This window comes from Rhamphochromis sp. 'chilingali' (genome assembly GCF_963969265.1).
Source record: "Rhamphochromis sp. 'chilingali' genome assembly, chromosome: 1".
Taxonomy (NCBI): Eukaryota; Metazoa; Chordata; class Actinopteri; order Cichliformes; family Cichlidae; genus Rhamphochromis; species Rhamphochromis sp. 'chilingali'.
In genome coordinates, this window is record NC_137929.1 from 72,190,347 (window position 1) to 72,216,475 (window position 26,129).

Here is a 26,129-nt window from a genome sequence, read left to right on the forward strand (position 1 = left end):
TAAACACAAACTGTGGCGGTACTCCCAAGCCAATGGCTTCAGCCGCCTGATGCACAAAAACTAGAAAGATAATCAGTACAACGCCTTGTGCAGCTGTACTGCTAAAACCTAACAGGGGAACAAAACTCCTGAACAAAATGCGCTCGTGTAGCCAAAGGCTTAATCTAAAAGCAGGTGGTGAAAGGCAACAGCAAACTACAAAACTATCATCAATAAAATCGGCTCTTTATAACTAATCCAATAAAACCTAAAAAGAGCCCTTTCTGTTGACAATTTGTTGCGGCTACTCCAACCAATGGCCGCAGCACACTAAACATGAGGACACCGATGACGCGCAACAATTAACGCACAGAACACTTCTGTATCATTTGCTTCTTTATTTACAGATGCCACTGTCCAAACTACAAATCAGCACATGGGATCAACTATCAAACAAACGCACAGAATATCAAATCATTCAAATTGCGATATGTTGCGATCAACAGAAAGTTTTGCCTCGTGCTCACCCTACCTTCTGCTCATCACATCAGGTGCTGTGCACAAGTGAGTGCAACCACATTTACCTTATACCACACCCATGAGACACGCCCCACACCCATGCACCAATACAGTGAGTCTATTTAAACAAACCCACTTAGTCAGACGGAAACAACTCATATGGCTCCTACAACCGTAGTGTGAAGTGTAATGTGTATTTTATTGATCCTTTTGTTGGAATGTTTCGTTACATATAATGCTTAAGGACTTTATTAAGAATATTCATTTAAGTTTGTATTTCTTTTTAGTTCTGACGGCATTGTATCGGCTGTGGTTGGACATCATTACAGGTTAAGACACGTTGGAGAATCCTCCTGTCCGAAATAAATGTCAGCTAAAATGCAAAGAACAAGTTGAGCTTTATTAAGACTCGAGGGGAGTAACAATAACTGTCCAGAAAATAGAAAAAAAAAGAAAAATTTGCATATAAATGTTCTCAGCATTTAAAATAGTAATTGAAGTGTATTTTGAGTAAATATGACATTTAATTTTTTTTAACTGAACTTCAATAAATTCCTGTGTCACAGTAGAGCAATATCTTTATGTTCATGCTAACAGTCAATTTTGTGAAAGCATCGGATTATTGGCTATAAATAGTTAACTCAGTATAATATGCTTTATATAGTATCACTGGACTCAACCACACAAAAATGAAAGACACTGGGGAAAAATAAGTATTCACAGACTTTCAGTCATTTGTAATCTACACATTTTCCTAAAACTGCTTTAAAAGTACAAGCATGCATTACACACAGTGAGAAAATAAAACTCTTTTGTTTCCAAACTCATTTCCAACAAACTTTATTTGTAATCAAAAGATTAAAAAGGAACACATTCAGGTTACTTTATTTGAAGCTGTCAGTATAAAGCCAGTCTGCATTAAGTTAGCAATTCTAACTGCACAAATAAGCACAACAGACAAGCACAATACAACACAATGAAGGAAACGTCAGCTTGTTAGCCCATTTAACAATTAGAGTGAGCGATTTTCTGTCTTTTTTACAGATAAAACCTTTAAAAACAAACTGTTTCTAACGTTTAATGAAAACATGAATTCAAAAACAACTCTACTGCTGAATTTCACTCACACACACTAAATGGTCAGCCTCGTTGGTCCAGCTGTGAGTCTGTTACCGTGAACTATGGTGCGGCAGATTTGTGCTGAACTAAGCCGCACACAACTGATGTTAGCCAGGAAACATTACACACTGCTTCACTTACGTTCACACAGAGATAATCACCTGACACCTGATAGGTTTGTAGCTTGAACCCATCCTCTGGAACGTTGAAGACAATATAATTACACAGCAAAGCAAGACACAAGTAGGCAATGTTCTTCATGTTTCTCGTGCACGGGAGAGAATCGGACAAAGCGCCGTTCCTTCGCTTGACCACAGTTGCTCTCGCCCGCTCCCCCGTAACACTGTTCTTTTATTGAGGTTACATGAATATGCATAGGTTCATTAACATATGACGTCTACATTCACACAAAGAGTACCTTGCCTGTGTGTGTGTGTGTGTGTGTGTGTGTGTGAGTGTGAGGTCAAGATGTGACCCTGTGAAGACTCCCCAAAGCTGGTGCCAGGACGTCTGAACAAAAGGCTCTTATACTCAAACAGATATACGTGTGTTTGCTATACCATATATTAACAAGAGAAGATGCGACCTCTCCTAGGAGGTGTGTGATTTATACCAGAACACTCTGGAGAGGAGTGAACGCACTCCCCTCTTCATGCTACACAGAGTTGTTACAGACCTCCTAGAATGAGACATTCTTTCAATCTACAAATGATTATACACTTCTAAGCATATATGAGTAAATATTTCTAAGCATAAATGACAATCAACAATACAAAACCTAACACACCGAGTTCAGAAAAGAGAAGTGAAACGTTAACAATCACTCTTAGAGGTGATTCTGGGAAAGTTCAGACTCAGAAAAATCAGGAAGTGATCCATTAGGAGAGGATTTTTGTTCTACAAACATCTGCAAATGCTAGAGGCTTACCAGAAACCATCTTGTTAATGAGTAGCTTCTAAAATGAGTTGTTTATACATATTCAAACTGTTAAATGGCCTGTATTTGTATAGCGCTTTACTCAGTCCCTAAGGACCCCAAAGTGCTTTACACATTCAGTCATTCACCCATTCACACACACATTCACACACTGGTGAACAGAACACTTTCCAGTTTGGGCATATCAGACGGATATTTATTTTTCTTTCTTCTTTTTTTGATTCGATGTTAAATAATTCATAGTCAGTGTTTCTGTTCCTCTTTTCTATCACAGCCACAGCAGGTATTTTCTCAGCATAGGTTAGGACTGAGTGAAGAGTCTCAGAGCAGAGACTTTTGGCTCACAGCTTTTAGCGTCTACACAAATAGCTGATGACGCTCTTTTTCTGAGAACATCTCCACCTCCTAAAAACAAACTCTCCTACTAGCAGCTGTCATAACCACAACAGGCAGAAGACTGAATTTCTTTCAGGGTCAGATTTCATGCAGTTTGCAGTAAATTGTGTGTCACAGACTTTGTAGTTCACATTTGTGTGACTCATTTAACCCTCCTGCCATCCTTTAAAAAACTCACACCCATCACCCTAGGGACCATTCTCAGCCACGCCATAAAAAGACCATATATCCATATTTTATTCCACTTTAAATTAGCCAACCTTGTAAAACTACTTCTCCCTGAAATATTCATGTAAAGTTTTAATTATATTTTCGTTGTTTTAACCCTTCAAATCCCAGTGTTATTACATGAGCGCCCTGTGTTATAAGCCCCAAAAACCAAAAAACGAAACTAAATATTTCCACAAAAAACCAGTTGAAGTAATATGTGATTGTCATTATAAGTAGGCCTTTAGATGGACCAAAGATTGGCACCAACATACATTTTGACCTGCCATTATTTTTTTTGCATTTTTTTTGCAATTTAAAAATTAAAACTTCAAGGCCCTGAGTCTTCATTGACATCCAAGAAAAGAAGAAAAAATAAAATCATATGATGATAATTTGGGGTTGAAAAATAGCGTTTATAATGGAAGTCAATGGGCAGAAAATGGTCCCCAGGGTGATGGGTGTGGGGATTTCTGCTGCTCAGCCATTTTAGGCTGATTTAAGGAATTCACACTGGAATATTAACATTGACAGGTAAAAACTATCCTGTGGCAAGTTTGGTTATATTCCACTGAACACAGTGGAAATGGCAGCCATTTAACACATAGCAGTGGCACAAAAAGGTCCCAAGAAGGCAGGAGGGTTAAATCTTCACCTCCTGAAAGTGAAACTTTTACATCCATCCATCCATCCATTTTCAACCGCTTATCCGAGGCCGGGTCGCGGGGGCAGCAGCCTAAGCAAAGAGGCCCAGACCTCCCTCTCCCCAGCCACCTCCTCCAGCTTATCCGGGGGAATACCAAGGCGTTCCCAGGCCAGCCGAGAGATATAATCTCTCCAGCGTGTCCTGGGTCTTCCCCGGGGCCTCCTCCCGGTGGGACATGCCTGGAACACCTCACCCAGGAGGCGCCCAGGGGGCATCCTTGTCAGATGCCCGAACCACCTCAGCTGACTCCTTTCGATGTGGAGCAGCAGCGGCTCTACTCTGAGCCCCTCCCGGATGGCCGAACTTCTCACCCTATCTCTAAGGGAGAGGCCAGCCACCCTTCGGAGGAAGCTCATTTCCGCCGCTTGTATCCGCGATCTCGTTCTTTCGGTCACTACCCACAGCTCGTGGCCATAGGTGAGGGTAGGGACGTAGATCGACCGGTAAATTGAGAGCTTCGCTTTTACACTCAGCTCCCTCTTCACCACGACGGACCGGTGCAGCGTCCGCATTACAGTGGCTGCAGCCCCAATCCGTCTGTCAATCTCCGGCTCCCTTCTCCCATCACTCGCGAACAAGACCCCGAGATACTTGAACTCCTCCACTTGGGGCAGGAACTCATCCCCGACCCGGAGAGGGCACTCCACCCTTTTCCGGCTGAGAACCATGGCCTCAGATTTGGAGGTGCTGATCCTCATTCCCGCTGCTTCACACTCGGCTGCGAACCGTTCCAGTGCGAGCTGGAGGCCCTCACCTGATGAAGCCAACAGAACCACATCATCCGCAAAAATCAGAGATGAGATTCTGAGGCCACCAAAGCGAAAGCCCTCCGCCACTTGGCTGCGCCTAGAAATCCTGTCCATAAAAATTATGAACAGAACCGGAGACAAAGGGCAGCCCTGGCGGAGCCCATCACCCACCGGGAACGAGTCCGACTTATTGCCGGCAATGCGAACCAAGCTCCTGCAACGGTTGTATAGGGATCGAATGGCCCGTAGCAATGGGCCAGACACCCCATACTCCCGCAGCACCTCCCACAGGACACCCCGAGGGACACGGTCGAATGCCTTCTCCAAGTCCACAAAACACATGTAGACTGGTTGGGCAAACTCCCATGCGCCCTCAAGTACCCTCGAGAGGATAAAGAGCTGGTCCAGTGTTCCGCGACCAGGACGAAAACCGCATTGTTCCTCCTGTATCCGAGGTTCGACTAGCGGACGAACTCTCCTTTCCAGCACCCTGGCATAGACTTTCCCAGGGAGGCTGAGGAGTGTGATCCCCCTGTAGTTGGAACACACCCTCCCTCTGAAACTTTTACAAACACCATAAAAATCCTCGTGTCCACACCTTTCCGTCTCAAACTGACTCTGAGCCTCGTCAGTAATTCCAGAAGCTTTTTACCATCTAAAGAAGCCTTTGTGCTGCTGCAGACATCAGTAAATCTGATCCTAAATGTTCCTTTTTCTTTAACCTCAAAGCTGATGTTTCACAGGCTGTTCTCCTTTAAATGACCTGCAGAAATCAGCAGGGTTAGAACATGTATTGAATTAAGACGCACATGTTGTAGTCCATTTTCTGTACATTGTAGTTTCAACATGGAGGACATGTTGTAGTCCATCTTCTCCACATTGTAGTTTCAACATGTACACTTAGAGAGACAAACTGTCACTTCTTATTTTTCTTACTAACAGTAAATTAGTGGCTGTATCCCAATTCAGAGTCTGCAGCCTTGAAGGCCGCATTTTAAGGCCGATTACTTCACAGCGATAGGACGAAGGCTGTCCCAATTCAAAGGCGGCTCCTTCATTTCCCTGAATTTTAAGGATGGGTAGGTGTATCCTTCGTGGTCCCATATATCGCAGGATTCCTTGCGCGGCGGTGGGTGTGGATAATTTTTCGAAAAAAAACCGCGGACAGCTGAAGTGGGACGGCCGAAGAGTAAATTGGACTGGCCCGTGAAAGTGAACTTATTCTCCCAGGACCTGAAGCTCAGTGAAGCACCCTTCCCACAGCCATTCTTTGACATGTGATTGACATTACATTGACCAATCAGCTGAAAGTAAGAAAAATTAGGTCAAAAGTAGGGATGGGTACCGGTATCCGGTGCCATGATGCACCGGTTCTGACATAAACGGTAGTAACCAGACTGAAAAGCAGCGCACATTTCGGTGCTTTTTTTTTCCTGAGCTGTGATACACTTTAGATTCTAGCCAATCATTTTACGTTTCCGAGGATAGTAGGCGGGGCCAGGTACGTACGTTCTTTTAGAGCAGAGCTACAGATTAAAAATGCCCAAGGCGAAGCGGTCAAAAGTCTGGCTGTACTTCACAGCAAAAGATGCAAACTCAGCAGCAACAAGTGCTTTAAGCTGATACTGTGATACTGTCAAAGGAGGTAACACCTCGAATCCGATGAAACACCTGGCGACGCATAGCGTTTTTTTAAAAGCCGAGAAATGCGCCATGTTTGATAGCTTGCTGCGAGACCTCACACTGTCATATCGTTGTATTTTTACTCAGTTGTACATAGCATTTGTATTCTATTTTTATCCTATTGTATATTTTATTCTATTTTATTCTACTGTATATAGTATTTTATTTTATTCTATTCTGTACAGTTGTGTACGGTATTTATTCTTATTGTATTGTAATTTTTGCTTCATAACTTTTGCACTGTCCACTTCCTGCTGTCTCAAAACAAATTTCCCACGTGTGTCTTATAGCGTTTTTTTAAAAGCCGAGACATGCGCCGTATTTGATAGCTTGCTGCGAGACCTCACACCGAGCACATCTACTGCGGGTGTGGTGCCTGTTATCGACCCGGAGTTAGCAACATCCCCCAAGAACCCAAAGAGGAGAGTCCTGGCCCCTAGCCCTGCCAGTGTAGCAGAAATGATGAGGATGATGATGCAGCAGCAGCCGTTCTTCTCTGGGCGAGTAGCTTAATGTTGTTCGTGTGTAATTTACGTTGAGTAGGCTAACCACGTTATTACATTAATGCATGTAAGGTGAACTAGCAAACACAGACGTAGTTACATGCAGCTGTCTTCTTGTTTGATGGCAGATGCTCCCTTCACCCTGACCAAAAAGGCTAAAATGACCAAAGAAAAAGTGGAAAACAGCTGAACATGAGAGGTTTTTGGACAAAGTTTGTGTTGTTTCCATTGTTTAAGCACTGCTTCCAGCCAAGAGTGATACCATATATGCCCCATAGCTGCAGAAAAGGCTAACATTGTTATCTTTTTACAAAAAACCAGCTGAACATGAGAGGTTTTTGGACCAATTTTGTGTTCTCCATTCTTTAAGCACCGGTTTGAGCACCGTTTAAGCACCGGCACCGTTTCAAAAGAACCGGTTTGGCACCGGTATCGGATAAAACCTAAACGATACCCATCCCTAGGCAAAAGCTACACATAGCCAGGGAACCTGTATCTGTAACCAGACCTCAACAAAAAAAAAAAAAGTAACTCGTGCAAAAAACTTTTACAAACACAAATCTTTTTCACACACACACAAATTCTTATCTGAAGATGCACAAACATAAAACTTTTAGATATTTTTGTTTACAAGGTTACAAAACTCAGTTCACAACTACGCATTTGATTTACAAGTACAAAATATTTATGGTAAATGGCCTGCATTTGTATAGCGCTTTTTTCTAGTCCCTAAGGACCCCAAAGCGCTTTACACTACACCTATTCACACACTGGTGATGGCAGCTACTTTGTAGCCACAGCTGCCCTGGGGCGCACTGACAGAGGCGAGGCTGCAAGACACTGGTGCCACCGGGCCCTCTGACCACCACCAGCAGGCAAACATGGGGTTAGTATCTTGCCCAAGGATATTTGGCATGCAGCCAGTAGGCAGCCTGGGATTGAACCACCGACCTTCTGATTAGTGGCTGACCTGCTCTGCCACCTGAGCTACAGCCACCCTAAAGGAAAGGTCAAAGGTCAGCAGCACATGTAGTTGGGACAATTCTTCAGTCGCACAAACTACACAATGATTTTCCTCCAATGACGACTTTTCACTTGCAGAAATGGTCCTGTGTGATTTCTAGGCTGTGATATAAAAACTAGTTCCTAATGGCAGCGACTCACTCAGTAAACATGTGTTTCCTTCACCAACCTCACACACAGATCCAATAAGATCAGGAAGTGGGCAGTATAGTACAATATGTGTTATTTTGTGCTGCACTGCCCAAACTAAAGATCTGCTGAAGTGTTGGAAATGATCCAGATGTTTATTTTGGACGATACAGCAGAAGATCAGACATGAAAGTGGAGATAACACAGAAGACCTGCAGCAAAGGGTCAGAGGTCAGACTGGGCCACTGGATTCAACAATGAACCAATGATCATCAAGCAGTGACTAAAGCAGTGACGTTCTGACATTCATCACACAGTCAGAACAAATGTCTGCTGATGACTTCATCTCATGAAACGACTGATAGATGTCAGTTCATTGATCAGCTGAGCTGCTGATCTTCATCGTCACAGAAACATTCAGCTTGTTTCAATCAGTAAATAACTCCCACTACTCCCAGTTTGAACTGTTCCCACTCAAAATGCTGTGAGAACAATGATCATTGTAGAACTTCACAAACATCAAGTGTTGTTTTCCACATGTAAGATCAGCAAACACACAGAAACTTCCTGTTGCCACACACGGCCTCTAAAATCTCTTCCACGCTTTCTGTCTGAAGTCCACTCTCTGTGTCGGATCCACAGGAAACAACAAGATCTTATTACAGTTTTTTCTGATTGCTTAAGCACATTTTTTGTAACTATTGGCTAATTTTGCAAAACTCTTCACACAAATAAGAAAACCTGTCACCCAATCATCAAAACATTGTAGTTCTCTTGCAAAAGCGAACACAGCTAGATTAACTCTTCACACCTTCGTAAAAATGGTGTTTCCGTATCAAACAGTACACACAAGCCATCATCTACTAAGCACACAATGCGCCAACTGCACACCGATGGTATGAATACAAAACACATCTGGCGTTTGCCTTCCCTGTGCACAAGGTAGGCTATGTCAGTTTGAGCTCATACTTCTGTCATAGATCCATAAGCATGGAGGGATCCAAACTTCAAGTACTGGTGTTTAGTCAAACACATCAAAACAAACACAAGTGTTTATTTCCAAGTATAGGATTATTTGCAATCGCCATAATGACTATATGGGTTACGTGGTCTGCAGTGAACATGCTTCCTCTGCCCCCTCCTCGTCTTCCTCTTGCTCCTCCTTGTCCTTGTCGTCCTCTTCATCCTACTTCTTCACCTCCATTTCCTCTTCCTCGGCCTCCTCTACTTCTCACTCTTTCTGCTCCCTCCATTGTACTCCACACACACAGCTTACCTGTATTATAGTGCTTAGGCTGATTGCAAAGTGAACAAATTATCAGAGAAAGTCTTCACATGTGAAAGTGTGCCAGACAGTTGGCAAATTAGTGTTAATGATAGCCATACATGTGTATACTTTTGCTAGGAGTGTGTTGGAAATTTGGAAATTGAGTGTTGTGCAGTGAATTGTGCCTACAGTCTTGCAAAGTGTGTGTTACAAAATTGCAAACTGAGTGCAAAGCAGTTTTTGTGCTTTTAGTTTTGCACACTCAGTGAGTGGTTTTGCTATACGTCTGACTAGTTTTAGAAATTGTGCTACAGGAATCACAGTTAGTGTTTAGGCATTCGGTAAAAACTGTAACATGGTTTTCAATGTGTCTCCTTCCAAAAAGTCCAACCAATGAACAAATGTGTGTATTTGTGGAGGCCGAACAAAAGCATGACACATTTCTCTGTTTCTATAAACTGGAGTCAAACACAAACATGAAGAGTTTCACTGACAGACTCCAAAATGCCCCCACAGTGGATCAAAGGGAAATCCTACAGTGTGGCCAGAGACTCTTAATGGCTCCAACATCAACACATCCACAATGTTGGATCCAGTTCTGCCTCACAGAGTTACTAAGACACACCCTCTGCCAGCATCACAACAGCTCCACCTGCCTCCTCAGCATCTGTACACCTGAAGAGAAAAGAAAGGCTCCAACAGCTCAAATCTACAAAGGATTCATGAAGTTTCATCCAACAATAACATGTTTGCCTTCCACAGTGTGCTGTTAGACACCACTGTACCTCTGCCATTTCAAAAAGAGCAGCTTGGGAACATTTTGGCTCCAAACACTTTGTGTTTAAGTTCTTTGTTTTCTTTGTGAAGCCGACAACATCTGGAGCTTTGTGACTCATAGAAACATCATTTTGTTCTTTAGATGACAGCAGATTGGGACTGAATAATCAATCACTATCAAACCAATAAAGACAAACATGCTGATTTTACAGGAACTTTGTTGGAGAAGCTGCAAAGACATGAAACTGGTGGAGATCCCAAACCAGTTGATAGTGCTGGTTATTCCAAATAAAGCTGTTTCCCTTTGAGATGAAATGACTTTCTGTCCTGATATATAATAAAGATGTTGTTGTTTTTGAGCCCCTGTATTAAAAGTAGTTTAAAGTCAGCTTGAGTTTGATGTCTTTATGTCAAAGCTGCTCATGATGTTGAGCTGCTGATGGAATAAAAACAATATAAAAGCATGTAGTCCAGACTTAAATGTAGCCTGTTGTTAGCTGAGGTCCACACACAGTGTTTGACAGTGTAAAGTGTGTGAAAGGGCTGCTGGTGGAGCTCACTAGGATGAGCAGGTGAGCACGAGGTGGAGAGCAGCTGGCCTGGCTTTGACCCGGGCCACGCCCCCTTTCTCTCTGCTTTGCTGTCACTTATCTTCACTGCTCTGTCCAATAAAGCTGAAAAAGGCCCCGAATCAAAGAAATCTGCTGCAGCCTCTGAAATGTCTTCTGTTTCCTTCCCGACGGCTTTTTCACCGTCAGCCCATCAGACAGTCCAGCAGCATTTATGATGATGTCATGATGTTGAAGAGGCTGCTACGGTGGCCTCCCATGACCCCCAGCCTCATCACAGCTGAGATGCAGACATTTGAAAACATTCAGCAGACAACTGAATAACAGTCCAACACAACAGTCTGTGTGCAGACACACACTGAGCTTTCATATAGTCAAAGGAGTCAATCAAACACAGCTGGTTGAGTCATTTCTCTGTGAGTCTAAAGTGAATCTAGTATTTGAAAGTCCACTTCCTGTATTTGTTGTTGGAGACTTCTTCAGCTTCTTCTCAAGGACATCAGCTGCTTGTTTGGCAGCAGAGGCAGTTAAGAAGCTTCCTGAAAAACACTGAACAGTGAGTTCACTGTGGCATATGACAGATTCAGCTTTCTGTGTGCAAATGTGTCTGTGTCGACCTTTCAAATGCTGTTGAATCCAAAACATCAGCGGCTCCTCGGCTGCTCACTTCATGCACTTCTGTCTGTGTGACAGTCCAATGACATCACAGCTGTTTCCAGCCCCAGTGTCTCAGGACTGGACACCTTTAAACATGTCGAGGATCAAACAGCGTCCAGCTAAACACACATGAAACTATCAGAGCTGACAATCATTCCAATAACATCTAATGGTTCATGTATGTAGACACAGGACTACAAGGAAATGGCTCTCAGCATCTGGCTGTGGGAACACATGAGTCCCTGTTTGTGTTCAGATTGTGTGCATGTTTTAGACGTGTGTCACATGTAGAAACACAACAATCCCACAATAACACACAGATGTGTTTGACACAGCTGTGCAGCTGTAAGTTGTTTCTAATGATTCATTGAAGCTCTTCTAACATTCTGGAGACGATCAGTACATGAATCTGTTCAACACGACAACAATTTGACTTCAGTGTGAACGTTTGCCATTAAATAACCTTCTTCATCCAGCTGACAGCATCCTTCATCCTATGATATGAACAGTTCCTCCTGTTGATGACCCTCTGACATGATCTGCTTGAGGAGCTTTTTCATGTGCAGCTCTCTGAGCTCAGGGCTGAGCTGCTGTTTCATCTTTAAGAGCTGCTGCCTCCTCGCCGGACTTGTTCTCCTCTTCTTCTCCTAATGACACCATTTCTGCTTCATATCTTTCACTGGGCCTAAAACAGATGAAGAGTAGATCTGCTGCTGTTCACTGTTTGTGTCAATATGGAGAAACATGAAAGACAAACACAGCACACACAGAGAAATGTAGACAGGATGTGCAGCCAGTGCAGTAAATGGTCTCAATATCAGCTCTTTAGAAAATGATCCCGATGAACATGGAACTAACATCCAATGAGAAACAGCTTCCTTGTTTCATGTCCAATAACAATAAATGAAGAGCTAATAAAGAGCTGTTCTATTGTAAAATGCTGAGATGATTATTAGATAGAACCCAGCGGCTCACCAAAAGCCTGCATTGAAAATCTATATGAAAGTAATCTATGCTCATATATGGCAAAATCCTTTAAGTGTCACTGTGTTTTTCATCTGTGCTCTTGTTGGTTGGACAAGTTTGTAAATGACAAAGAGCTCAGTGGACTTTGCATCCATCAGATCCTGTTAGATGTTTGGTTTTCCTTCACAGCTTTGTGATGAAGGCTGAAGAACAGAGATATGAACTATTGCCAATATGAATCCTGATGCATGACGTGGGCACAGACCCACCAAAGCAACACTCAGCTCACCTCATTCCAGGCGCTTGTCTGCTGGAGACCATGAGCCTTGTTAGTCACACATCAGCACCGTGGTAGGAAACAGCCTCCATCATTTCATTAGATCTGAATTTGGACTGTTTCCCTCTGGATGAACCAAGTCTGTCAAATCTATTGATCCAACACAAACAAACACATTGGCTCACAGTCAGATTGGCTTTGTATGGATGGTGTAACAGGGGGCTGGGAAAGGATGCTGGAAGCTGAATATAACACAGAACAATAACAGGACATATAATAATGTAGAAACATGATCTTCAACAGGCACACTTCTATTATTCATGATCACAGACACAAAGAACTTGTGCAGCCCTGATATCAGCCCTAATATATGAGTGTGTTTGCCCAAAGATTGAAACAGCATCAACATGACAACTGTAAGAAATCTTCTCTCAGCCTTGTGTCATGGTCCGGGTGTGTGCCAGGGTGTCTCCCTCCGAGCCGGCATCTCCACCCCTGGGAGGGGCCTCAGTGTTCTGCTGATTGCTCACACCTGTGGGTAATTAAGCCGGGGACTCATAAGGCCAGCGCTCTCAACCTGTCTTTGCCAGATTCTCAGCTAACCCTACTTAGTGCAGGCCACCACCGTGATTTCCCACTCGCTTTGTGAATTACCTTGTCTCATCGTGTGTTTCTCTCATAGCCACACCAAGCTGCCAAACACTAATCTCTGCCGAAGAGCTCCAACCCGGACGCTGGACCACCTGACAGTCCCACAGGCTGTTCACCCGAACCATCTGCTAGTGATGGTGAGATGAAGCCTCATGATGAACTGAAGCTTTCCACCCAACTGGTCGACTCGTGGTTCGAAGCATTGTGATGATTCATTTGCTCTACTGCACCATCAAGTGGACAATTCAAGTGAAACGGGCTCAATGATTATAATGATGTGATGTGTAAACCTCTAAACTGAATAAATAAATTGTTTTTCTTGGTTATTTATCCCGAATATTGTCTCAGTATGTCTGATACAAAAGAGAAAGTGGAAACTATCAGTACACAGTTTTTGGGATGATTGTGTAACTGCGTAATCATGCTTATGTACATCTCAATAATGACACAAACTAGTGTGTGGCACTTCAAGTTGAATGAATAAAGGAATTACTGTTGTTCATGACACCAATAACTGAACTCTAAATATTAGTTATATTTAATATTATACCAATTTTATATTATATTAATTTAATTAATATTTGTGTATAATAAATTGGCAGCTTAACACAGGAATGTACATGGAAACAAAAAGGGAGGGAGTTGTGATGTGAATATGCTTGTGACTTTATAACAGTGCTCATGACACTAGGGAAAAGTTTTCATTTGTTTTTATTCCAAAATAGCAGCTTTTCCACAGTGCTGGGCTTAAGACGGTTCCTCTTTTTTGAGAGGATTTCTCCTGCTTTTGAAAATATCCTCTCACAGGGCACAGATGAAGCAGGGGTTGCAAGAAAAACCACAGCAAGTTTATACAAGTTTGGATAAAGAAATTTGTGTCCAGCCCAGTACTCCAGCGGATTCTCCAGTCTGTCGATATTTGGTTCATGGAGGTATGTCTGTACTTCAGCTGTTGCATCAGCTGTAGCATTTGGGGTCTTTGTCTCCAGAACAGTGGTTTCCAAACGATGCCACAGTTTGCTACCTAAAACAAACAGAATGTAAGTAACTAAATACAATATAGTAATCGAAATGTGCTCATATACCTTGAGTCACAGGCTGAGAAGCTTTTGATGATGAGGCTGCTGCTGATGAGGCTGCTGATGAGAAGGCCACGTGCCGCAAAATAGCAGCACATTCAAAAATGAGTCTCTTCTCAGCATCCATTGCTTTATTTGAGCTAAAGAAGCCTATTTTTTTGAACCTTGGATCCAGCAATGTTGCCAGTGACATGATGCTCATTGACTGCAATGTGTAGAGCTTCTCCTTTATTTGTCTCCTTAGACACTCAACCATGGTGGAGCTTGTGGGGATGAATAGAAAAGTATTTGACCAGCATAATATAATCTGCAGTATGATCATTGCTTTAACAATGTAACAGATAGCTTTAAGATGGCCTTAAGATGTTTATGATGATGTTAACTTTGTATTCCAGGTGCAGTTATAACTATTTTATACATATTGCATATCTGTGCTTGTTTGAGTTGATGTTCAGGTTCATTAATGGTTTTGAGCTTCATCTAGTGAGAGTGTCTAGGTGATACATGCTGAGGGAAAACTAGAACATAGAAGGAATTGCAATACATGCTTACAAAACACTTATATCAGGTCATTTTATATTAAGGTTTTAGTAGAGGTTCTTGGTTAAAACATTTATTTAGTAGAAGACATACACATAGTCTCAGTGAGCCTCTGTCCTGGTGAAAGGTCAGAAGTGCAACAGGTGAATTGAGAAAGAGCATTTGAGGACGAGACACAGACAGTAGGAGGTGAAGAGGTGACACAAAGAGCATGTGAGGTCAACACGTACACACACATTAGTTAAGACTTATTTAGAGGAGAGATCAGTTATGTCTAGACAAGAAAGAGGAACAATTCATTTTAAGATAAGAACGGAAAGTACCAAGCCATGAAAATAGAAGATGATTTTCTGGGTGAAAAGTCATGATGATGTTGATCTGATCTATGTATAAAATGTACCGGTGACGCATGAAGGGGCGTCAGTAAACAAACCCTGATGTTATAAAATAATTGTTTGTGCCTTAGTAAGTCGAAGATCAATTGCTGTTTCCAGTGATCTTCCCACGTGTGAATTAAAATCTTCGTTTTAATTCACACGTGGGAAGTTAGGACAACTCCCATTTCCTCTTCATTTAGTGCATGGTGTAACATTGTTAAAAGTGGAATTACTTTGGATCCAGACACTCGCTTTTCCTCTGACACCTCAGTGGTGGCATCATTAAATGGGGAGAGTATTTTAAGACATTCTGCCATAAGCTCATACTGTTCAGAGGATAGTGGGCAAATATCAGTGTGCAGGCCAGCTAACGATGCTCCAATAGGTTCCCTGAGTTCATGAACACGTTGAAGCATTTGGAATGTGCTGTTCCAACGTGTATCCACCTCTTGAATTAACTTCAGTGCAGGCCGGCCCATTTGCTCCTGCACCTCTGTCAGCCTCTCCTAGAAAAACAGCCAACACAAACTGATTAATTCAAGCTTTGTTACTGCAGCAGCACCTTAAAGCAGCAATGAAATAATGGAACAAACCTTAGCAATTGTACTGCTCTTGAAATATCCCACTATCCTCCTACAGGAGGATAGTGCTCCTCCCCTTTTGCGAGTGTGGACGCTTCATCTCTTTGCTCCTTAAGAGACGAGCCACGAGGTTTGCACGTCTACAGAAAGATAAATAAAGAGTACCTTTTTTGGACCTCCCCACGACGTAAAAATGAAAGTTTTATTCCATTTGAGTGAGGCCAATGAGGTAAATGTTTTATTTTGTTTCTTATCGTTGTATGTATATATGCGAGTGTTGTGTGACATTCAAGTGCAATTACCGTAGTGTGAAGTGTAATGTGTATTTTATTGATCCTTTTGTTGGAATGTTTCGTTACATATAATGCTTAAGGACTTTATTAAGAATATTCATTTAAGTTTGTATTTCTTTTTAGTTCTGACGGCATTGTATCGGCTGTGGTTGGACATCATTACAGGTTAAGACACGTTGGAGAATCCTCCTGTCCGAAATAAATGTCAGCTAAAACGCAAAGAACAAGTTGAGCTTTATTAAGACTCAAGGGGAGTAACAATAACTGTCCAGAAAATAGAAAAAAAAAGAAAAATTTGCATATAAATGTTCTCAGCATTTAAAATAGTAATTGAAGTGTATTTTGAGTAAATATGACATTTAATTTTTTTTAACTGAACTTCAATAAATTCCTGTGTCACAGTAGAGCAATATCTTTATGTTCATGCTAATAGTCAATTTTGTGAAAGCATCGGATTATTGGCTATAAATAGTTAACTCAGTATAATATGCTTTATATAGTATCACTGGACTCAACCACACAGAAATGAAAGACACTGGGGAAAAATAAGTATTCACAGACTTTCAGTCATTTGTAATCTACACATTTTCCTAAAACTGCTTTAAAAGTACAAGCATGCATTACACACAGTGAGAAAATAAAACTTTTTTGTTTCCAAACTTATTTCCAACAAACTTTATTTGTAATCAAGAGATTAAAAAGGAACACATTCAGGTTACTTTATTTGAAGCTGTCAGTATAAAGCCAGTCTGCATTAAGTTAGCAATTCTAACTGCACAAATAAGCACAACAGACAAGCACAATACAACACAATGAAGGAAACGTCAGCTTGTTAGCCCATTTAACAATTAGAGTGAGCGATTTTCTGTCTTTTTTACAGATAAATATCCAAATCATGACACCAATGAAAATGAGAAAACAGACTCCAGAAAATTTACCTCAAACATAACAAATGCTCTTGCCCCTTTTTCTTTTTTTACACACAGTCACAGTCTGTCTCCCAGTTCAGTTTTCAGTCGATCATTGTTCCAACATATATTAGATTATAATACTCAACACATTCCACTGTCTGACCCCTAATGAATGTGACCTTTTGGACATTAAAAATCGAGGCGCTCGTGCTTCTTATATTAAATCCTCCATTAGGAACCTTGGTGTTACCTTTGACCCAGCTCTGGACACACACGTTAAATCTTTGGTTCGCTCTTGTTTTTACCATTGAAGAAATATCACTGAGTCCCATTGTGTCACGCTCTGAACTGGAAATGATTCTTCATGCTTTTGTTTCATCTTGCTTAGACTATTGTAATTCCTTGTTTACTTGCTTAAGTAACGCCTCCCTGGAACGACTGCAGGGTGTTCAGAATGCTGCTGCCAGGCTTCTGACACAGCATCACAAACACTCCCATGCCACGCCCCTGCTGATTCAGCTGCACTGGCTCCCTGTCAAGTTCAGGGTCCAATTTAAGATCATAATCATGACCTATAGGGCCCTGCACAGTGTAGCTCCAACTTACTTAGGTGATCTTCTCCTTTCTTATCACCCCAGCAGGTCCCTGAGGTCTTGTGTCCAGGGGTTGCTGGTTGTCCCGCTTACAAGGTTAAAAACAGAAGGTGACAGAGCGTTTGTATCAGCGGCTGCCAGACTCTGGAGCTCGCTCCCTTTGAGTTTGAGATCTGTGGACTCAGTCGTGTCTTTTAAAAAGCAGTTAAAAACGTATCTGTTTAAACTGCTTTTGGTTGATTTTGTTTGAGATTTTTCTGCCTCTGTAAAGCACTTTGTGATTTTATCTTGAAAGGTGCTATATAAATAACATTTTACTTTACTTACTTACATGAGTATGTTTTCTAAATTCAGTGATGACGTCTTTTGAGACAGGACTCATCAGAACATTTAGCATAATGGTCAAAGTCTGGGTTGTAGCTGCTCTCATCATCCTGAGGCCAATTACCAATGACAGAGTAAACTGATATGTTTAATTGATAACTGATTAAATCTGCAAGTGAAACATTTCCATATGCAATTTTTACAGAAAACTGTATTTTCTGTAAAACCATGAGAATGTCTCGTGATTTGAGTTTAATTCTACATATCTGTCTGATGGGTTTTCATCTTGTTCCACAAGGTTTGCCCAAACTTTTTCATAACTGCAGGTATGTACTGCAGAGCTCCTCTGGTACCTTCATCCACTCTGCTTCTCATCTCCTCCAGTTTCTGGACCTTCTCTGTGTCTCCTTTCTCCTTCATCTTCTCACTTAATAACTCTAAGTGTACAATAGTGGACAGAGAAAAAACATTCAGAGCGATTTCCTCCAGTCTGACAACATGTTGGTAGGACTCCTCCAGCCACTGTGACTTCTCTGCTGTCAGCTGGTTCATTTCCTTTTCTAGATTTTCCAAAAGGCTGGACTTGTCCTCACTTTCTGTCTTGTTCTTGTCATACTTGTTTTTCATTTCTTCATTAGTCTTTTTGACACGACGTGTCTTGGTTACATAGATCTTCCTTTCTTTCACATGATCTGATGCAGGACACTTGTTGGTACAAACAGTGCAGCGGCCTCCTTTCATGACCTCACAGTGTTTGGGATACCAGGCCATTGTGCATCCAGGATAGTGACAGTTCTCCTCACAGACTTTACAGCTGACAGCTCCTGCATACCCAGCCAACAAGCACCACCACCCAACCTCGATATCTTCTCTAACTTTGTAGACCTCATCAATTTCTATAGTGAACTGCTTATTTGTCTTCATCTTTTCTTCGTGTTTCTTCAGAGCCTCTTGAGTCTGTTTTATTTCTGTCTGTTTTAATTCAATAAAATCTATTCTTTCTTGCAGGTTTTGAATGCAGGCTGTCAATCTGATTCGTTCATTTAACACTTCAACAGTTGTCATCAGTTTCTGAGGTTCAATATTTTCCAGGAATTCTGAGAATTCACTCATTCCTCCCTCTGATACTCTCCATGCGTTATGCAAACCCACCTTGTCTTTCTTTTTTCTCTCTTTTTCCTGTTGGTTATTGAACAGGAAGTAAACTGGCTCATCCTCTATTCTGGCACATTTTATTTTTGCAGCTTCAAGAGCTTCAAGAGCATTTTCAGGTGTTACACCATCTGAGTGTGTGATCAGGGCCACAATGTTTTTCTCCAGGTTTTTTCCAAACAGAGAAATGACTGAATCAAAGATGTACCTCAATCGATCACTCAGTCGATTATCACTCGCCTTCATCACTAGACCCACTGCATGAACTTCATGGACTCCGTCATCTGATCGAAACAAGTCCAATAATCTTTCACTAACAATGACATCATGCTCAGTCCCTCTGGTGTCTCCATATCCAGGCGTGTCGATGATGGTCAGAGAGTAGGGCAGAGTTTCATCTTCAAAACCAAAGATCTCGTACACGATCACATCTGATGTCTGACTTTCTGATTGACTTTTCTCCTCCTCCTCTACGATCTTAAACCAGACTTCATCCTCCCACTTCACTCCCATCGTGTAGTTGACCAAAGCATTGATCAGAGTAGATTTTCCTGCTCCTGTTTCACCCACAAGTAAGATGGTTTTATTTGTCTTTTTTTGATTTTTTTCACCAACAGTCATTTTTGTCAGCGTTCCAAACATTTTTTTCTTTGGGTTTAGCTGGTAAACAGGAGGAGGTCCTGAACTGATAAGAACACTTTTGAGGATGGTGTTCTTGTATTTTGAAGACATATCCCTGGTCCTGAGAAGCAAAAATAAAAATTTGTTAAGTTTCGGTTTTTTGCCATACATTTAAGATAAGTAGGCATGTTTCAACATACAGACACATAAATCATAAATGCCAACCCAGTTTTGCAACCTGTTAACCCTTTAAACCCGGTCGGAGTGGGCACGCTCTGTTTTGCGTAACTATTTCTAAATCCCGGTAGCACTGCAACCACGTGAGCTAGCGCAATAATTTTTTTGCATATGAAACCGGAGGAGTTGTACTTACATCTTAGCTTGTCCTCGGTCACAGTTTCCTTCCACATATAGCTTTGCAAAAACTGCATAAAAAGCACTTGCAGCAACTAAAACATAATATTCCAGAAACACGCTTTGCCGATCCGATCAGCTGTTCGTAACACTTCCTACGTCCATCAGCGCGAACTATCGCATGTCCGCCGTGACCTGCCCGAAACCGGAAGTGACGTCATTTCGTGGAAAATTTCGCTTTTTGCCTTCAGGGCCTTATGAGCCTACACTGGTGTTTTTAAAAGTCAAGTTTGACTTCATGCTTTTCTGTGTCGTTTCTGGGATGCTTAGGACTCATATTGCACTGCTGGAAATAGTTTATTTTGATGCACATGCTGGGTTGGTTTTTTTTGCAAATTTGCATCACACTGATCCATGCTGCTCAATTCACATCAGCTCACACACACTTTCTACCTGCAGAGGAAACACAAATCATTCATGTGCACATCAACTGAAATCCTCCTTTCCATCATGTGTGCTGTCCAAATATCAGCAAATAGCAGAGTTAAAGATGCTAAGATTTTCGCTGTGAGTGACCAAGAGAGACAATTAGAATTGAGTATATCAGACGGACAGCTAAGGTCAAACACTTTGGACAGAGAGAGAGAGACATCTGGGCTTTGACTTAAATCATGACTGTTTATTAACAGAAATCAATAACTGTTATTTGGCATTATTATATATAAATTGTTAGATTATAATATTATTTTATGCCATGTTAGACCCCTAATTAAAGATTGTGAATTATTATGTAGTTTTAGTTTGCATTATTCTCCTGAATTAGAAGAAGCTGATAACTAGTGTGAAGCGCTTTGGGGTCCTTAGGGACTAGAAAAGCGCTATACAAATGCAGGCCATTTACCATAAAGTGGCTCCTCTTAAAACTAGAAAGGCAGCACTATTAAATCCCCACCCTGGATCACAGAAGCAGCTTTACGCGAGTTAGCCATAAAACTGAGCGCCTGTGAAAAGCCACAAAACTTGAGCTTCATAAGCTCCACTTATAATGACATAGTGAAAGACACGAGAGCCACTTGTTTCTAGGGGTGGGTTTTGATTATCGATTTATCTATTAAAATCGATTCTAGCTTGGATTCTGCACAAAGACGTAAACACAAAGTGCAGACCTGCGGATCAGAATCAGTGAGATGTCGCCTCTCTCACCCGACAGCACGGACACGGTCGGGGCTGAAAGCCGACAGCTCGCTGACTCTGATCTGTCGGCGGGTCGAGCTTTGTGTTCACACCCTGATTTGCGCTGATTCTAAAGCTGTTAGTTTTATCTCTCTCCAAACAATATTGACTGAACCAGCAGCAAAAGAAGATCCAAACTACGCTTCACATAAACATCGTCATGAATTCACTCTGACTTTTGCTGTTTTGCTTCCACCACAATAAAAAGTGTGCTTCAAGAACAGTTTCCCGTCTAAAAATCTGTTTTCTGCATTATCCGCTTGCTTGTTACGCACAAGTCTACCGTTGTTTACAGCGCTGTCGGGCCCTGTTTTTTTTTCCTTTTACTTACTTTCAAAAAGAAAGCCTCATTTCTGCTGTTCAATAGGCTTGTAAACAAATTTAAACTTTTTAAAATTATGCAAATTGGAAAACGCGGTTCGTGGCTCAAAAAAGGATGGGAATACTGACCTAAATGATTAAGTTAATGGGGCAGGGATATCAATATTATATTTTTATGGGTTCACACAAAAGTTATTGCCCGTAAAATGACAAATTTAACCTTGACCTTATATGTACGATTGGGTATTGTCACTGAGTTCAAGTTTTATTGTCATATACAGATGAACAGTGTAGCCACATTTACCCATAATGAAATTCTTTGGCTCGTGCTCCTCAGCTTTACATGAGCATATAGAAAATGTCCAGTTATACTTAAGAAGAAAATAACAAAAAAATAACAATAATAATAATAAAGAAAAACAAACAAACAAAATACTAAACTATTCAACAAATGATTCGAACCTGATTAACCTTTTAAATTAAGAATATTTCATTGCAAATTATTTGACTATTTCTCTGCAATTACAAACTCTGTGTAAACGATCTATGTGTTAAAAACAAAGCTGGCACTTCATCAGAGGTGTAAGCATCACAGCAGATACCTTTGTGTCAAAGTGACTGATGGTCAAACGCAGAAAAATATGAAGGAGATTTTCATGGCCTGGTCTTTTATAGCTGTAGCCTGGTCTCAAATATCTATTTTAGACACTACAGGTTAAAAGGATATAAATATTGTCATGTAAAAACTGTATTGTAAATATTTCATATGTGTTTAAAAAAGAAAACAAGAGTTCAAATGCATTAAAAACGTGTTTAAAATCACAATAAATAGAAGTCAATTATAATTTAAGTGTTCATGGAGTTAAAGTTACAAGAAATCCAAAGGTTTGTTATCTAATGTAAAACAAGGAAAACTTTGTATTTGCTTCAAGTTGTTTTTTCATTTTGGGTTGTCAATCTTGTATTTGTTTTTATCCCATTGGTTGATGTAAACCTATTGTCCAATCAGACGTAAGGAAGGCGGGATCTAAGTGAGGCGAAGAAAAGAAAAACTAAGCTAGTGAGAGTTGGCAGCAGCACGTTACCGGATGAGGTTGTGTACCAGAGCTAACGGGAGAATAGTCAAAACAATAGCCGTGGATGCAGAGTCTACGTTCCTGTTATGGACTGTTTTGCCCTGTGATGATGGACCGAGAGGAATTCTCTGGACCCTTCTGCTGTGGATAGGATTTCCGTGGGTTTGTCCCAGTGTGCTCAGCAGCCCATGTATGCCGCTAATTCCGACCACGTTGCCGAGTGGAGGCCGCATGGTCACAAACCGAGCCTGCCCCTCAGCTTGTCCTCGCACTTAGCCCAAAGGATTTGTGAGTAGCCACGAGCACGTGCGTTTTGTTTTCTGCTTGTTTATCAAGCGAAGCGGCCATTTGTGTGTTTTTCTGGCCCAACGAGCCCGAGCAACGATCAGGCCTGCAACGGTTTCAGTAAATGAGCTCTAAAAGGTTACAAATTTGAACGGAACTTAAAAGGGGAATATCTTGGATAAATGTGTTGTTTCTAAACATTGACTGTGAATTGTGAAGAGGGAAAAACCATCCAATTGAATTGTAAGGAAACACTTCAGAACTTGGAATATTGTTATTTTTTTAATTTAAATCATACTTTACTAAATCTTACATTTTGAATTTAAAGTTTTGTGTTGTGTCATATTTATGATTTGCAGCGTTTATAAGTGATAAGGGTTATTAAAAAGGTAAAAGAGAGGTTTAGCATGTTAGATAAATTCCTTATTCTTAGTGAAGATTAAACAGAACTCCTTATTTTCACTAAGTGGAGGCACCGCCAACATTAAGATTTCTAAGTACAAAGGTTAAAACTGGTTAGCTATTGTTTCTCCTGTTTACCAATAAAATAAGTAACGTACCCAGGGCCCCGCTCAGAGTACTATCACCATCTTAACCGAGGGTTAATCCAGAGCTACTTGAGTTGGGTGCTACACATTGGAGGCACCGCTGGGATTGTTTTGTTATATTATATAACTTTTAAGTTACCACTAAATCTGCTGTAACCTTAAAGTGACTAAGAGTCACACTTGTCCTAAAAAGTAATTTCAATTAATTTCTTGTTTTCCCCCTACAAAGTAACTTGTTAAAACTATGGCCACTAAAAGTAATGTTTCACAACCAAATCTTGCAAATTGGTGCAGAGGTGAAGGGCTTGATCAGGCACATGCCATCCTAGTTCTTGGAGTGTCTGAAGAGGACGAAATATCCACAGTAGAAGAAACACTCGAACAAGTAAAAACCTTGGGCAAGGTAAGAGTAAGAGGAAAAATGTTTGATGCCAATAATCAAACCCTGACCATGTTATGTGAATGCCGTCAAGAAGTCGATCCTACCAAAGTTCCACCAGAGGTGATTTCCTTTAGAGAAGGAAGTAAATGGAAAATAGTTGTTGCAGAACAAGAAACAAACTCCGACTCTGAGTTGGACAGATTTCTACATGATGAAGGGAAAACATTGGAGGATGTTAAAAGACTATGTGATCCTAGCACCTCATGGAACAGCAACCCCGAGTCAATCATTCGGGCGGTAGGTGATGTTTTACAAGTAGATGAAGCCAACAAAGCAAGACTTGAGCAACTCATTAAAGGTGCCACTGAATCAGACTTCATGCTGCTTCAGCTAAGAGATAAGCGAAATGATCCCCCGACATTTTTAAGCCTACTCAAAGAAATTCGAGAAGAAGAGGAGCGTGAAGCTGCGAGACAAAAACTCAAAAAACCAGCACAGAGACCGCATGTGCATGCAGTGCAAGTAGCAAGTGAAACAGACTCTAAAGGCTGTCAGCAACATGATTTTCAGTCCGAATTTCAAGAGCTAAAAGAAAAGCTGAAAGAGCTCAACAAGCAGTCTCATTCTACAGAGTCAAGCCACAAAAAGATGTCCAGAGAAAAGAAAAAAGAGAAATCAGACACAAGCAGCGAAGTGCAACAGTTAAGAAAAGAAGTCAAAGAGCTGAAAACACAGTTAAGTGTAATGTCAGTAAAGCCACAACATTATGCAAAAGAGAGAGGCCATTATTCTAAGTCCAAAGGAGACTTTAGTCCAAAGTCATCTACCTTTAAGCCAAAGAGTAGTAAAGAGTCAGATAATTTCTGCTACAGATGTGGAGAAAATGGCCATTTTGCAAACAAATGTACAGCTCCGGAGAATGCTCAAAAGGTAATCAAAAAGCTTATTCATCAAGTGCATGGAAGCTCACATGGACAAAGTCAAAGTACAGACGCTCAAGATCAGTGTGTTGCCCGAGTTAATACTACCAATGTTCCAACTCAAAGTGTCAACATACCGGAAGGTCTTATCGGTCCATCATCCATAGCTCCTATTAAGGTCAATAACATCTCATGCCATGGTCTTATGGATTCAGGGTCAACAGTGACCATTATCTTTGAGGATTGGTATAGAGCCAACATACCAACAGTCCCTATACAGCCCATTTCCAATCTAGCCATCTGGGGCCTATCAGCTGAGTCCTATCCCTACCATGGGTATGTAGTAGTAGAGATAGAGTTCCCTGAGGATGTAGCAGGTGTCAAGGGTCCCCTTAACGTCCTCGCTCTCGTCTGTCCTGAGCCCCCACAAGGTCATGAAACCCCTGTAGTGGTTGGTACCAACGCTTTTCTGTTCAGCCGCCTATTTCAGCTGTGCAGAGATGGCGGTAGTGAGAACAAAGTCAGCTCCATGAGGATACAGGCAGTTTATGATAAAATCCACACTCAGTCCCTAGGATCCCATGCAGCCGACGATCCCATAGGGCAAGTGAAATGGCAAGGTCTAGGGCCACTTACCATTGCTCCCGGAAAAAAATGTTATGCCACGTGTAAAGTAGAGCAGAAAAGAACTAAACCCCAAGATGTTGTTTTGGTTGAAGCACCTGCCATGCCCCAACTCCCATCCGGCGTGTTGGTCCAGCCAGGTGTTCTCCGTGAAAGTGACATGGATGAGAACAGTTTCATCGTTCTATTACAGAATGAGTCAGAAAAACCCACCTCTATCCAAGTCGGCACAGTTATTGCCGAGATGCATGCAGTGGACGTCAGGCACGTGCAGAGGGGGGGGGGGCTAGAGGGGCTTGAGCACCCGCCCCTTTCCTGATGGGTGCCCAAGGTGCCCTTTTGTTGAGGCAACTTTTAAAAAAAAATATTATTATTATTTTTTTTTTTTTTTAATGTGTGTGTGCGTGCGGAGTCCTGTCTGTGCCCCTCAACAATAATATTTAACTATTAATCACAGTTTTGCTAAATAAAAGGATCTGGCTTGCATCAGTCACATGATCACATTTAACCAATGATCGCCCTTGACGGCAGAACGCGCTGGTTACGAGCCGGGAACGAGCTCACAAAGAGCACGTGCATTTTTAGCGGTCCGGAGCTGTAGGAGAAACACAAGTTAACTCAGAGACACAGACTGATGCGACACAACCAGTAAGTAGGTGTACAGCGTACACTGTAGTGTGTAGCACCCAGGAGTGTTAGCTTATTACGTACACGTTGGTAAGCTGTCTTGTTGCAACTGACGAACTGAAACAAACGAGCGTGCTGTGTGTGCAACAGCGCGACAAACATTACCTGTCCTTT

The 26,129-nt window shown here is 41.5% G+C and overlaps 2 protein-coding genes across 5 annotated transcripts in view; one reads left to right on the forward strand and one right to left on the reverse strand.

Annotated features, from left to right (window-relative positions):
• The window catches only part of LOC308396731 (uncharacterized protein), a 525,219-nt gene that overhangs the window by 285,813 nt on the left and 213,277 nt on the right, over nt 1-26,129 (forward strand). The window lies entirely within an intron of this gene.
• LOC308395836 (protein NLRC3-like) overlaps nt 13,809-26,129 on the reverse strand; it is a 65,638-nt gene continuing 53,317 nt past the window's right edge. For 2 of the 4 annotated variants that reach the window (XM_080880838.1, XM_080880837.1), the window contains exon 13: nt 15,885-19,706. In XM_080880838.1, the coding sequence (XP_080736964.1) occupies nt 18,071-19,706 (1,636 nt within the window). In that variant the 3' untranslated portion in view covers nt 15,885-18,070. Of the gene's footprint in view, nt 15,617-15,703; nt 15,832-15,884; nt 19,707-26,129 lie in introns of those variants that run through there. The other 2 variants (XR_013971478.1, XM_080880839.1) reach the window with 2 other exon arrangements.